This window comes from Carcharodon carcharias, chromosome 1, assembly GCF_017639515.1.
Source record: "Carcharodon carcharias isolate sCarCar2 chromosome 1, sCarCar2.pri, whole genome shotgun sequence".
Taxonomy (NCBI): Eukaryota; Metazoa; Chordata; class Chondrichthyes; order Lamniformes; family Lamnidae; genus Carcharodon; species Carcharodon carcharias.
Genome location: NC_054467.1, coordinates 70,659,971 through 70,675,971, shown reverse-complemented (window position 1 = coordinate 70,675,971; position 16,001 = coordinate 70,659,971). Strand labels below are relative to the sequence as shown.

General features: G+C 39.2%; 1 protein-coding gene across 13 annotated transcripts in view; it reads right to left on the bottom strand.

Annotated features, from left to right (window-relative positions):
• Positions 1–16,001, bottom strand: part of arfip1 (ADP-ribosylation factor interacting protein 1 (arfaptin 1)) — a 241,718-nt gene that overhangs the window by 23,698 nt on the left and 202,019 nt on the right. For 12 of the 13 annotated variants that reach the window (XM_041188390.1, XM_041188400.1, XM_041188435.1 and 9 more), the window contains 3 exons: positions 14,061–14,156; positions 10,177–10,289; positions 977–1,198 (listed from right to left, as the gene is read on the bottom strand). In XM_041188390.1, the coding sequence (XP_041044324.1) occupies positions 977–1,198; positions 10,177–10,289; positions 14,061–14,156 (431 nt within the window). The remainder of the gene's footprint in view (positions 1–976; positions 1,199–10,176; positions 10,290–14,060; positions 14,157–16,001) is intronic. The other variant, XM_041188381.1, reaches the window with a different exon arrangement.

The following is a 16,001-nucleotide window of genomic DNA, read 5'->3' as shown; positions in this document are numbered from 1 at the left end:
TAACAGGTACAGGTGGGAGGGAAATGCACAGGTTCTGCCAAACCTGTCTGCATCTACAGAGGGGTAATTGCCTGGCAGGAATTGGGAGAGAAATCAAGATTAGGGCACAGGGGTTAAGAAGACATGTTTGCCCCATTTCCACCACAATCTCACCCATTTCAAATAAGAAAAACTCACCCCATAATGTCCTAACCAATGTACCCTCCAATTATTTTTTTTTGTAGGGCAGGGACAACTTGTTTAAGTACATGGACCCTTTAATTTTTTTGTGGAGCCACGCACAAGCAGTAATTGAAAGGGGCCAACCTCTGCAGAGCCTGCACAGGAACCTTCAGGTTGCTGTGTGGCCACACAGCGGTGCAGATTAGAGGCAACATCTGTCTGAACCCATCAAACCTTCCATGAAGTAGAAAGGAAGTGCAGCTGGAGTAGAGCCCTCTATATTTTGACTTGGCAGATTGGAGATGCAGCTTGAAACCTAACAGTGCAGAGCAAGGGTGCAAGGAAATGGGTAAATTGGAATTCAAAGCTTGGAGCATGCCTTAACTTAAATAAGAGTCCCCACAGGTAATGTAACTTCCAACTCTTGTTTCAACTTATTTTTGCTGAGATGAAGTTCATGTCACACAAAGTCCTGCATGCAAACCGTAAAAGCTATCACTTAAATCTAGCTCATTAGTGGCTCAACAACACCCACAATCAAATCATCCTCTTTAGCATAAAAGCAAAATACTGCAGATGCTGGAAATCTGAAACAAAAACAGAAAATGCTGGAAAAACTCAGCAGGTCTAGCAGCTTCTGTGGAGAGAGAAATAGACTTAATGTTTCAAGTCTGTATGACCCTTCTTCAGAGCATCCTGAAGAAGCATCGGAAGAAGCCTCTGCAGCATTATCCTCTTTAGCAGTTACTTTTATATGTTAAGCCAGTGAAAATATAATAATAAAGTGGAAAAATAAAATAAGCAGCCTACTTACATGGAGTTCTGGAGACTTCACACTAAGTTCTCCAAAAGCATCCCCAAGTTGCCGCTGTGTCTGTACCACTTGGTAGAACTGTGTTGCCATTTGTCGAGCTAGTCGCAGGAGATTTTCATACTTTTTCTTGGTGTCTCTCAATATTTCTATCTGTGATTCAAGCTCCAGATCCACAGTCTTTGAACCACGACCCAACTTTTCAGAAAGGACCTGTCGTGTACACTGCAATAAAAATTACAAAACAACTTGTTTTGCCAGAGGACACAAACATTTTGAATGTAGGAACTAGGCTAAGTTTTTTTACCAAATACAAAAAATTAGGGAAAAATATTGGCAAAAAAAGAATGTGCTTATTTTATAACAAAAGGTTTCTAAGTTACTGTGGTTGTAGACCCAATACCTGCTGGTTACCAGTATTTCAACTGATTTAATGAAAACTGGAGATAATTTATTGGTCACCAGATAAAGAGGTCGTTTAGTACAGCACTGAGGCATACAGGGCAAAGGTTTTCAAATTCAATTCCTGTGTATGTCAAGTTAATTGATCAAAGCTGAGGCACAAGTGGCTTCAATACTACAGACTACCAGGAGCAAGAGGAAAAACATGTGGTGCAGCTCGTCCTGAATTGTCACATTTGGCGAAGTACTGAGGGGATTGCCAGAGCTTCCGAAATAAATATCTGCAAGATTGAACATCTCCAAGAGGCAGGAGAAAATACGGTGGAAAAAATATTAGAGCCACTATCTTCAAGCCTTACCAACATATCAGTATTGAAGGAAAGAATCATTAAAACAATTCTGAGAGAGGAAAGTAGACTAGTGTTCCGCCCCACCCCCACCCTTGGCTGAATTCAGCTGTGAAGTCTGTCAAAGTCTATAAGGAACAAAATGCTATAGATGCTGGAAATCTGAAATATAAACAGAAAATGCTAGAGCTACTCAACAGGTCTGGCAGCATCTGTGGAGACAGAAACAGTTAACATTTCAGCAAGCAGAGGTTAAAACAAGGCAGGAAGTGGGGAACAAGAGGAAAGAACTGAAAGGAAGGTCTGTGATGAGTGGAAAGCAGGAGAAATTAAATCACAAAAGAGTAATGGTACAAGGCAACAAAAGGGGAGGTAATGGAACAAGTTAAAAAACAGATGGGTCTAGGGGAACTGTAAATAGTAACAGCAGAATCATTACAAGCTCTTGCTGTCTGAAAAAAAATGGGAGCAGTGATTATAATCTGACATTATTAAACTCAATGTTGAGCCTAGAAGGCTGTAATGTGCCTAATCGAAAGATAAGGTACTGCCTCTCCAGCTTATGTTGAACTTCATTAGAACAATAGAGACTGAGGTCAGATTATCAATGAGGTGGCAAGTAACCAGAAGCTCAGGGTCAAACTGAACCGGAGTATTCAGTATGAATGCTCAGGGTCATGCTGAACCGGAGTATTCAGTATGAATTACCCAATCTGTGTATGGTCTCCCCAGTGTAGAGGAGATTACAAATGCAGTGGAGACTGCATCATGAGCAGCAAATATAGTATACAGATTGAAAGTGGTGCAACTAAATCTTTTGAATGAGATGTTAAACTGAGGCTCTGCCTGGCCTGTCCCCTCAAGTGGCTATAAAAGATCCCATGGCATTATTTAAAAGAAGAGCAGTGCTGTTATCCACGGTATCCTGGCCAATGTTAATCTTTCAATTATCATAAAAATAGACTATTTAGTAATTGTCACGTTACTGTTTGTGGGATCTTGTTGTGTGCAAAATTGACTGTTGTGTTTCCTACTTTACAACAATGATACATTTCAAAAGTACTTCATTAGCTGTAAAGTGCTCTGGGATGTCCTGTGGCCGTGAAAGACACTATATAAATGCAAGTCTTTCTTTTTAAATAGCTGTTACTTCGAGAAAGTGTGTTTTGGTCTCTAGACAGTGGGAAGGGAGGATGTAAAAGGTCAGGTATTGCAGCCCTGCACCTGCATGGAAAGGTGCCTGGGGATGGGAAGGAATGAACCAGGATGTGGAGGAGGTAACAGTCTCTTCAGAATGCTGAGAGGGGTGGGGGAAAGGTATGTGCAGTAGTGAGTGTCACACTGGAGATGGCTGAAATGGCAATGCATGATCCATTCAATATTAAGTTCAACAATGTCAGGTCATAACAACGGCTCCTATTTTCTTGGGGCTGGTGCTGGTAATGATTCTCCTGTTATCATTTACAGTTCTTCTAGTCCCACCTGCTGTTTCTTTACTTATCCAATGATGCTCTCTTTTGTCTTTTGTCAGGAGAGTCATTTATGTCACTCCTGTTTTCCACCCCATCAGAGACCTTTTTTGTTCTTTCCTCCTATACAACGACCACCCACCTCTCCAATTGTTCTCTCTGCCTTTGTGCTTGCTTAAACCATGTTATATCTGTAACATTTTCCAGTTCTGGCACAGGTTACAGATTTGAAACATTGACTCAGATTTTCCTGTCTCCATGGGAATCGCCCGGGGGTGGAGGTTGAATTTCCGATGGGCAATTCCCCCTGCTCTCCAGGGTCCTCCAAAGCCCCCAATTCTGAGTTAGAGTTGGAGACTTTGGACGGTTCTGACTTACCTGAATAGTCACCCAAGAAACATTAGACAGAAAAATCCTGGTCTAACTCTAGCTAAAGAGCTGACCCATCCGACTCTCCCCTTGAACCTCTGACTTACCGCAACCACCACTTGAATGGGCCTGCCCCAAACTTCACCAACCGACTCATTCCCCCTTACCCCGACTACCCCCCCCAACACTCCCTGACCCAACTTCACTGCTCCCCTCCCCAGCCCCGACATCCTGACCCAACCTCACCACCTAACTCCCCCTTGACTTACCTGCACCCCCCAACCATGATCTGACTCAGCCTCATCACCCTACTCAACTGGCACCTTACCTACCCTCCAAGCTTTGGGACATTTAAACTCTTCACTTACCAGAAAATGGCAGCTAGTGCCGTAAAAAGGGGCTCTGGATTTTGAGTGAATTCCCTTTGCTGATGTCTCCAAGGTTTCCTGCGCTGAGTCAGTTAGGAAGGATCCTCTATCAGAAAATTACCAGAAAAATCAGAGGAAGGCAAGTGGGTTTTTTTGTTTGATCAGGGTTGGAACCAGACGTTCCGACCTTGATTGGAAAATCTGGGCCATTAAATCTGTTTCTCGCTCCACATATGTTGCCTGAACTGCTGAGTATTTTCAGCATTTTCTGTTTATCTGTCAAAGTCTATACTGGCAAGAGATCCATATTTAGAACTTGAAGCATAGCAAAGAGGTAGATTTAAGCAATTGAGAATGATTATAATTAAACTTTATATTACAATTTCATAGATCATAAGCTCTACCCATTCACTGATTGTAAACTAAGTATCAACGTACACGAGTAATAGACAGGGATGGCGAACCTTCAGAGCTCAAGATTTGGGGGAAAAGAGCTATATCCAGAGAAGAGCTGCAAAAGCCCAAATAGTGCTTCTGCCTCTTGAAGCCCCAAAACGTGAGCATAACATGTATGATGTGGCTAAACAAAGCATTGCATCAAAAGGTCAAAGAGCTGCATCCAAAGAACTCTCTGAAACTCACAAGTCATGTTAGCTGAACTGATTACAGATATGCTAGAATGAGGCAGAGGAAGCAGGTAGAAAGTATAGGGATAAATGAGAATCATCAATCTTTAAGAGGAAAGTCAGTCGCTTCATTTTTAAAAAATAAACAAACCAATCTTTCAATTTTTATGTATCAATTTCCCAATCTGTTTTTTAAAGCTCAGTACTGCAAAGTCTTAGAATTTTTCTCCTTACTATTGTCAATTAGAGGCACCATACTACTACAGCTGTTGCACAGAAGACTGGTGCTGAATACGACTCCTGAAAATTTACAGCAATCTCTTTGATGGTTCAGCAGAAATGGCAAGGATTGTACCTAGATTATCTCCACAATCTGTCACCATCAAGAATGTGACTGAAACACAGTTCATGTTTTCAATCCACTCAATTTTGCTTTACTGACATTCTGGATCCTTCGTGACAGCAGGATATTGTGACTCAGCAAGTTGGCTGCTAATTTAATGTTACACTGTTGAAATTTTTCTGTACAATTATCAAACTTATCCATTCTCTACCTTGTTGGTTGATATAATTTGCATAGCTGCTGATTCAATGATTCACCTTTGCGAAGGCAATTAGGGATGGGCAATAAATGCTGGCCTAGCCAGTGACACCCACACCTCGTAAAAGAATAAAAAATGGTTAATTCCTAAGAATATTCTGTTCAGTTGCCACTGAATAAAGGCATTAAGTCAGCAGACAGGTGTGAACATGCAAATCACAATAGTGACATTAATTATAGTTGATCTTTGAAGCAGGATGATATGGTAATCGGCTTGGCAAGATCCATATCTTGCAAAATGTTAAATCTTATTTGCTCAAGTTTCATCAATGTATTGTGACACCTATTTATAAAACTTATGATCAGATTCCCATTCTCCCTTATACTTACTTTCGTACAAGATTTCAGGTTCAGTTTAATGCAAAATAGAAAAACATTAGTGAACATTCAATTTTCAATCACCAGAAAATGCCGCTGTCATTTTAGTTATCTAAAGGTATTTGCTATTCATTTTGTCAATCTGTCCTCATAGCCTTACACTGGTGCCATAATCTGGGCTCCAACTGACTGGGTGGAGCTATCTTGTTCATAGTTGTCAGCTCTACAGATGTATTTTTTAGATACAGCAGTACATCTAGGAAACATGCAATTTTTTACATTGAGAAATCAAAGTATCAAGGTCCATAAATTCAGGCTATGAACAATATCGAAAAAAGATAAAACATATCAGTAGCAGTGATTGGTGATTTAATGGTTGGATTTTTAAAACAAAAGCAAAAATTGCAGATGTTGGAAATCTGAATTGTAACAGAAAATACTGAATAAACAGCAGGTCTGGCAGCATCTAAGGAGAGAGAAACAAGAGTTGAAATATATTTCAAGTTGATAAACTTTCATCAGAGTATTTCTAGCATTTTCTGTTTTTATATTGGATTTTAAAAGTTGGAGGTAAAGGAAGGGCCCAAGGGAAGTGACAAGTTACACTTCTGAAGTCTCGGGAAAGGATAAGTTAGACCAGCAGACTGGACAATACAGGGTACAGTTTAATTTCAAACATGTGCGATAATACGCATGAAGCAACAACAACTTATATTTGTATAGCGTCTTTAAATCAATGAAATGTCTCTAGACGCTTCAGAGGAGCATTATAAAGCAAGGTATGACACTGAGACACACAAGGAGTTATTTGATCAGATGGCCAAAAGCTTGATTAAAGAGGTAGGTTTTAAGAAATGTTTTAAAGGAGGAAAGTGAAATAGAGAGGCAAAGTGATATAGGGAGGGAATTCCAGAGCTTGGGTCCAAGGCAATTAAAGGCATAGCCATCAATGGTAGAGCAATTATGATTGGGAATGCACAAGAGGCCGGAATTAGAGTGCAGGCATCTAGGAAGGTTGTGGGGCTGGAGCAGATTGCAGAGATAAGGAGGGGTGAGGCCATGGAGGGATTTGAAAACAAGGATGAGAATTTCAAAATCAAGATGTTGCATGATAGGAGCCGGCATAGGTCAGCAAGCACAGGGATGATAGGGGAATGGGACTTGCTGTGAATTAAGTCATTGGCAGCAGAGTTTTGGGTGAGCTTAAGCTTACAGAGTGTAGAATGTGGGAGACCAACCAGGACTGCATTCAAATAGTCAAGTCTAGAGGTAATGAAGGCGTGAATGAGAGTTTCAGCAGCAGATAAGTGAGACAGGTGAAGTTGAGTGATGTTAAGAAGGTGGAAATAGGCGGTCTTAAAGATGGCACAAATATGAAGCTTTGAAAAAGAAAGGAAATACGGTGGAACATTAATCAGAATAGCAATGGGTTCCATTTTTTCCAGACAGCAGGAGCCAGTAATGGTTCGGCTGTTGCTATTCACAGCTCATCCAAGTCCGTTGTTTTTCTTATTCCACTAAAACTTTGTTTTGTTTTGCGCCTTCATCCCTCTTGTCATTCAATTCTGCTTTCCACCTTATCACAGACATTCCCTTTTGCTCTTTTCTCACCCCCTCCTACCTGTCCTTCCTCTGTATGTGCTTAAAAACTGGCACATCTCTAACACTTTTGAGTTCTGATGAAAGGTCACCGAACTGAAACGTTAACTGTTTCTCTCTCCACAGATACTGCCAAACTTAGCGAGTATTTTCAGTATATTCTCTTTTCATTAATTAGAATAATATTGATGATATGACGAAAGACAAAGGTTATGCAAAGAAAAGTTAAGGCAAAGAAAGGTTAAAGGTGAGAAATGGATCACCTAACAGACAGGTAAATTTTAATCACATTCTTTTCATTATGTGGGTGAGATAATAGATAGAGCCTCTGCAGATAGAGGAACAATAAACAATCGGAACAAAGAGAATATAATGTCTCAGAGATATAGGAGTTAAATTTGACAGGATAATGAGGCGATGAGTTTTAATAATGTGAGGATTATGTGGGTGGAGACATCAAAAGTCAGAGGTAGTAGCTGTTAGTTAGAACTATAAATGTTGCAAACTGATTTGGACAGGGAAGGCTAGGCAGGTTAATAGACACCAGTCTGAGGGTTGTTTATTTAAATGTGAAAATCAGCGTTTATAAAAGATCTAACTATAGCAAAGCCATGAACACCGACAACATCCTAGCTATAGCACTGATAACGTGCTCCTGAGCTAGCTATGCCCTAGCCAAACGGTTCCAGGACAGCTACAACACTGGCACCTGCCCAACAAAGTGAAAAATTGTCCACGTCTGTGCTATCCAAAAAAAGCAGGACAAATCCGAATCAGCCAATTACTGCATCATCAGTCTGCTCTTAGTCATAAGAAAAGTGATGGAAGGTATCATTGACAGTGTTATCAAGCAGCACTTACTCAACATTTCTGCTCATCGATACTCAGTTTGGGTTCCAGCAGGGCCACTCAGCTCCTGACCTCATTACAGCTTTGGTCCAAACATGGCCAAAAAAAGCCGAATGCCAGATGTGAGGGTGACTGCCCTTGATATCAAGGAGGTATTTGGATGAATGTGTCATCAAGGGGTCCTTGTAAAATTGAAGTCAATGGGAATCAGGGAGAAAACGCTCCACTGGTTGGACTTATACCTAGCAGAAAAGAAGATGGTTGTGGTTGTTGGAGGTCAATCATCTCAGTCCCAGGACATTGCTGCAGGAATTCCTCAGGATTGTCTCGTCAACCCAACCATCTTCAATTACTTTACCAATGCCTTCCTCCAACATAAGGTCAGAAGTGGGTATGTAGGCTGATGATTGCACAGGGTTCAGTACTATCTGCAACTCCTCAGATTGCAGTTAGTGTTGGAATGCAGCAAGACCTGGACAACATTCAGGCTTGCCCTGATAAGTAGCAAATAACAATTGCCCCACACAAAGCCAAGCAATGACTGTTTCCAACAAGAGAAAATCTAACCACCTCCCCTTGACATTCAACTATCACTGAAACCACCACCATCAACATCCTGAGGATTATCATTGACTGGAAACTTTACAAGACCAGCCATATAAATACTGTGGCTTCAAGAGCAGGTTAGAGGCTGGGAATTCAGTGGTGAGTAACTCATCTCCTGACTCTCCAAGCATGTCCATTAACTACAAGGCACAAATCAGGAGTCTGATAGAATACTCTCCACTTGCCTGGATGAGTGCAGCTCCAACAACACTTAAGAAGCTTGACACCATCTAGGATAAAGTAGCCTGCTTGTTTGGTACCCTAACACCCTAAACATTCATTCCCTCCATCATCTGTGCAAAATGACAGCAGTGTGTACCATATACAATATGCACTGCAGGAACTAGCTAACGCTCCTTCAAAAGCACCTTCCAAACCTGTGACTGCTACCAGCTAGAAAGGCCAGGGCAGCAGACATGGCATCCAGCAAGTTCCCCTTCAAGTCAAACACCATCCTGACTTGGAACTATTACTATTGCTTGGTTAAAATCCTGGAACTCCCTCACCTACAGCATTGTGGATGTACCTACACCAATGGACTGTAGCAGTTCAAGAAGATGGCTCACCATCAATTTCTAAAGGACAATTAGAGATGGGCACATAATGAAAGGAGGTTGGATCTTCATTTTCCATTGGTTTTGGTAACAAAAAGGAACAAGTCATAGGACTAGCACAGGGGAAAATAACCAACCTTTGAAAACATTTTAATTCAATTACACAAGTTTTCTGTGGCTTAGTCGATCAATCAGGGTAATGTCTTATGTAATGCAATCTATTAGAATAAACTAGAAAGGAATAATGTAACCTTGGAAATGATTCCAACGTTCTACTGTTCATGTAAATGTCTTCCCAATGACAAGAAAGTAGTGGCTTTTTCAAACATTTCAGTGTACTACATACCAGCATCCTATGGGCTACTAAGGGAACAGGAATAATTAAGAATAGTGACATATAAAAGAAACATTCTGTTTAACGTTGCATTAATCAGCAACATGTGCATCACTTACAATTTACAATTCCTCCAGTCTTATGAATCAATAAAAATAAATAATTGTATGTATTTCAGCGTATATTTAACAATACCTTTGGCCTTTAGTGACATGTACTGGGATATTTTAATGAAATAAACTGAAACTATGTAAGAAAGATTACCATCCTGACAGTGTAGAACAGGTCACAAATGCTAATAACAGAGGTGTCATTTCACTGTGATTTGTTGGCTCAAAAATAGCAATGAGAGAGGTTCTGAGCAGAACACTGGTTTGCATTTATTGGCTGACAAATGGTGTGAGAGAAAGCAAGAATCCAAAAGACTGAGGTGGGTGGGGAGCTGCAGTTTGAGTTAAAGGAATCTGAAAAGTAAATCAAATTTACTTTCCTCAATTGCATATAAACACCATAGAACTGGCATACTGGAGAAAGAACTCAATGCTGGTCTTGCCAATACTTCCTTAAAAGTTGACTTTATTAAAAAGCATAGGTGGCTACAAGGTACATGTCCAAATAGTACAGTATTATGAGATGGTAACATAAACCACATAGCCAACACCTTGTATTATAATACCCAGGAGACATTTTCTACACATTTATTGAACAATTGCAAGCTATATTCCAGCTGAGCATATGGAAAACAACTTCACAGTACGTACCTTGTATGTGCTTATGCTCCATTTTTTCACCTGTTCAAGTTTTTCAAGAGCAATATTCTTAGATATGTCATCTGTGATGACAACTGGACCACTCTGTGTGTTCTTCAGGCCTCCTGTTTTTAAACAAAAGAACATATACAGTGAGCATTTAAATAATACTTCACACAAAAAGCTTAAGAAAGAACATGTACAAATGAAATAGGATTAAACAAGATTGCAAGGAATCAAGGTGACAAAGCAAAAACAGAGCTAGGGAATGTGCATAGAACAACTTCTCCAATACATCTTCATTACGTATATGTTTCAGTCAACTTAAGCTTCCTAATCAGAAACTTACATGTGGGTGTATATAGCACAGTAGTGGTGTTTGTTTTAATGGTGAACAGCATGGAATACTGGGAGCTGTGGCTTAAGAGTCAAGGCCATGCTTTAACCTCAAAGATGAATAAAGGTGGGAATTCTGCCCAAAACTCAATCATTAAAAGGTACATTTTAAAATCCTACATCTTTTTAATCTATTGGGAGAAATAAATGAATGCTTGATAAGGCAGTCGTCATTCTTTATTTGGGAATATCCCTTTAAAGTTTACTTCAGAGAAAATCCAAATTCATCAACCTTGGAGGTATTTACATGGTGGATAAACAGACTTGTGGCATGATTATTTTTAACCAGGGCTTTTAACCTGTATAGCAATGTGTGTTTTTAGGATGTTATAAAGAGCATCTCTGCTGTACTTATTTTCAGCAGACTCAAGATCAGGAATATTTAAAAAAATGTCACTTTCTGGTATAATAGAAAGTCAGTCACTATTGTTAATTTAAGTTTATTCAATGGCTTGGTATACTCAATGATAACTGCACTGAGCTAAACAGAGCAGGATGGTACTAGGTTCAATCCTCTTTCTGTACTGAATTGTTAGCCAGGGTTATCAGTGGCAAATTCCAAAGTGGCATCTAGTCTCAAAATTGGAGGTGTTAAAATGAAAAGTTGGATCCTTATCTGGAAACATAAACACTTGTAGCAGGTTTCATGGATTACGTGTGGACACCTTTTGAGCATAGGATCATGCTTGGCTTGGGATTGCATTGCAGTCACATAGCCTCCTGGTTCTGTTAAAGCCTATGGAGAATCACTGTCATGTGGGGGAGGTATGAAAGACCTAGTAACACCAAAGGAACACAAGTCAAAAGGAAGTTGTAAACTGGGGCCGGATTGGGAGAGGGAGGAGAACATGTGAACAAACTGGGGTTGGAGCAGACATAGCAGTGAAACCACTATATTTTTATATTCTATTCTGGTGACTTTCTATACACAATAGAAATAATGTAATGACAATAGAAAAATGGACAAAATCCAATAAATTATATAAAGACACAACTGGTTATATTTGCACCACAGCATGACAATATGTTTCACTTGTAGCTCACCGCATGATTTTAGTGCAAGCTAGACATTGCTGACTGAACAAGAGAAAGAGAATGCTGCAAAGGCGAGAACCAATATTAGTTTAAGCAGCTTTGTGTTGGTTGAAACACAAAAGGGTATGAGAAAAGAAATAACACTGTATAGAATCTTTACTCCTCCCTATCCTTAAAGTAATAAAATTATGAATCATTTTTACTATGGATTAGCACAATAGCTTTCCTGTTTATGTAGAAGTGACTCCATTCAGGAGACAATATCATTCTGTAAATGCAAATACTGTAGCACATGGTATATGAATATGTCAGTTGTGCTTCGTGAAAGTTTAAATACATCTGATAATATTTTCCCCATGAAAGTTTATCAATTCTATTTTAACCCCTCAATTTAAGAATTTTGTTGGATTGTCCACATTTGCACCTCTCAGCCTGCCATTTTTTTGCCTATTCACTTTAATGGCTGGAAAAGATGGAGTTGAGAAGCAAGAGGAGAATCTCAGCCAAAATTTCCTGTTCTTCCATGTGGTACACACCAATTGTAGCCAGAAGGGCAGATGATCTGCTGCTCTGATCCACTTCTCCCTCCATTGCAACACCTTTATAGCCACGAGTTTGAGATCAATGGTGTACAGGAAATCAAAACCATGATCCTCCAGTCAATGCCTCAGTACTTCAAACATGCTACATTAATGATGGGATAAATTACTCACAAAACTAAATTATTTTAGTCTTACTTTCAGGAAAAGAAATGAGGTCCCAGAGTACGCTGCGACACTGAGGCAGAAACTGTGGAAAAATAGGGCCATTCTACTGGTCCAAGTAGTTCACTGGGGCTTCCAATCAAGGCTTGAAGGAGACCCTAGATGGTGGAGTTCACCAATGCTCAGAGATGTAAGTAGGTGGAACGCCACATAGAAACAGGCTATATCATCTTACAAGGTGAAGGAGAGAGATGAGAATAACAAATAAGCTTATGAATTATATTTACTATTAGGCAGAATGCTTCAATTGACTGCCATGACCTCCTGGTTATATAAGAGTTTATAGTGACAAATAAAAAAGAAATATTGGTCCAAGCTGGGAAAGGTGAAAGATGAAAAGAATCAAGGTAAAACCAATCTCCCCCTTTCATAGGAGAGGGGAAAGGGAGAGGAAAGCACATTTTAAAATAATAATGATGCTTTTGTACTGACCATCCCAAATCATTCTAACAGTTTCATTGTAATATCATAAATACATTGCATCCTCAGAACAAATCTAGAAAAGCACAGAAAATGCAAAGCGAATTAAAAGCAAAAGGACACTATTCAATAAGTTAATGCAGCAAGTTAATAAAAAGGATTCCCCCAAAAGGCAAAATTTGATAAGATCAAAATGGCAAAGAACTTTTGACACATGGAAGGGAATTAAAGACCCATTTAATCTCATGAAGAAATACTCAGAAGAAGAGAGCAGCTGAACTCACCCAGAAATAGGTTAAAAGTTCCATGCAAATCAGTAGATGAGAGATTAATATTTTAGCTCTAAAAGTGAGCCTTGTATTTTGCACCTGTATGATTAAAAATATCTAAGCATGTTCAGATGAAATAGTTCTTTTCTAAAGCCATGGACTCCTTACTTGAGTTTGTTCCTATGGGAGCTGGTTGCCCAAATGTTTTGTCCAAATGGCCATTACTCAAGACATCATTTGTTGGAGACTATCTGACTAGCAGGCAGAGTGAAATTGAAACCAAATCCTGCTAAAACTATACCAGGTATTCATATGCACACTTTCCAGCAGGACATTGGATAGTGACTAAGACCAGAAATTCTGGCTGATTTTTCCATCAACATCCCAGGATGCTGAAGCCAAATGTAGCCCCTGGTTGAGATCAGCTGATGCAGTTCAATTTGATGATTGAATCTAATAATTTCCTACGTAGTTGCTCACTGGATAAAATCAATCAGGCATTTTGTAGTTCATTTATATACACATTTAAAAGGGCTTTGCAGTTGGACAGAATTAGCATTACAGAGCAAAACTGTAATTGTTAATTATGTGTCAGTGATCAAAGTGCACATCATCATTGTCATTACTGAGGCCAAATTCCACCAGCCACTTTCAATTTGCGGTTTCAGCTTACACTTCATGTGATCCACGAAACAACATCAAAATATTCCCTACGAGAAAAAGTGATCAGTATTAAGAATTTGAGTTCAGCAAAAGCACCACAAATGTTAGCTACTGACAAACTTGAAGAGTCCATGCTTGTTAAGATGGAAGCCTGAATAAAGAATAGGAAGAGGAAAAGCCATTGTTATTTTGCATCATTTATCTATTAATTTCAAGGCACAAGAGACACCTGTAAGCATCATGCAGATCTGAAGAAAGTAATCCAATTACTTATAAGGGTGATGTTATTGTGTGTTAGTGCATTGCCAGCTGAGAAAAGAATCATTTCTCCAGGTAGAGCCGTGAATACCTGCATGACCAGAAACATCCTGCGCATGTTCAGCCAATCTGGTAGCAGCTGCATTGCTGGGAAACATAACTGGATTCTTTGGAAAGAAAGAGGAACCTGAAAATAGCAAAGATTAATAGTAAGAAATATCAAAACCATCCAAAGAATGGAGCATTTTCAAACTCAATGTGATTTATTTCCAGGAGAACTGCCAAAAAAACAATAAACACCACTGACAACCTTTATAGCAGAACAATTTTAAAATCCATCCAACAGATCTGCTATCACCTTGGTTAAAAGTGGGAAGGATAAACACCCATCCATTACAGGAACAATAAAAAACTCAACGGCAAATGACAACTAATCTTACATTTATACCAGATAATCTATTTAATAGTGATGCCAGGAAAGTACTTGCAGTAAATCTGCACATCACAACAGCTCCAAATATTATTTGCTAGTCCTAAACTCTTACAAACCATATATAGATCATCAACTACCATATCCAAAGTCACAATTAATACAGTTATAAGCCACTCATGTATCTACGAAGCACAATTATGACTCATGTATGGCCAAATGCAATTTACAAAAAGGCCAAGAAATGCTGTTAACACAGCATACTGTTCTGACAAATAATTAATTTTCAATACTGGTTTAGGTGCGTGCATACGAATTACATGAAGGGTGAGCCAGAAACCACAAAAGCATGTACAATGTACCTTCAGTAATTTTTCAATATTGTAATTAGTGACTACACCTAAAAGATGGTTTCTGAGAAATTTGATAGCTACAATTTTGGTGCCAACAGTTACTATTTTGGTAGAACAGCGGGGATTTGAGTGCAAAATATCCAATTTCTCACAGGTAAGAGAAACAACGCCTTGAACATACAGTATTGGAGCAATCAACATCACCAATACTTTAATCACAACTCCAAGGAATGAAACACTACAAAGTATCAAATTGAGAGAAAACTAAACAGACACCTGGGAATGGCGTAGGACACCACCAAAAAAAAGGCTTGCATTTATATTCTGCTTTCTATGACTTTGGGACATCGCAAAGCACTTTAGAGCCAATTAAGTACTTTTGAAGTGTAGTGACTGTTGTAATGTAGGAAATGAGGCAGCAAAAGCAGTGAAGTGATTAAAAAGATGATCTGTTTTTGTCATGTTGATTGAGAGTTAAAAACTGGCTAGAATATCAAAGATAACTCCCCAGCTCTTCAGTATAGTGCCATGGGATCTTTTAAGTCCATCTTAAAAAGCAGTCAGGACCTCGGTTTAATGCCTCATCTAAAAGACAGCACCTCCTAAAGTGAAGCATTCCCTCAGTACTGCCCTAGAGTGTCAATCTCAATTTTGTGCTCAAGTTTCTGGAGTGGATCTTGAATCCATAACTTTGTGACTCAGAAGTGGAGTGTGCTACCAACTGAGCCAAAGCTGACACTTTCTCATAAATTCTTAAAAGAGAGGAGAATGAATCAAGTTTCAGCAGTTAGGCGACAGTAAAGTTAGGTTTTAGAATTTTCTATAAAAATGATCACCACACAATATGCATCAGCAAGTGTAAAGTCAGTGAAAAATGCAAAATGGGGAGGAGATAAAAATGGAAATTAATTTCATGAGTGAGGAAGCATTAATAATTCACAACCTGCTTCTGTCTACAAATATATGCAACTTCTCACTGACTCTGTTTTTCATTTGGGGTGTTAACTGCCAAGATTTTTAAAAAAAATTATAGTACTTATAGTTTTTAATATTATCTTTCAGCTAGGAACTATCTGCAATGGTGGGGATGCATTACCTGCAAATTTATTACCTGTGGCCCCACATATATTCCTATCAATTGGATCACATGTGCTGAATGGTGAGATTGTATTGCTGCGTGTGCATGTGGAGGGATTTTAGATTAGATATAAAGATTTTCCTGTCTGTGTGGTATTCTGCTGAAGAGTCT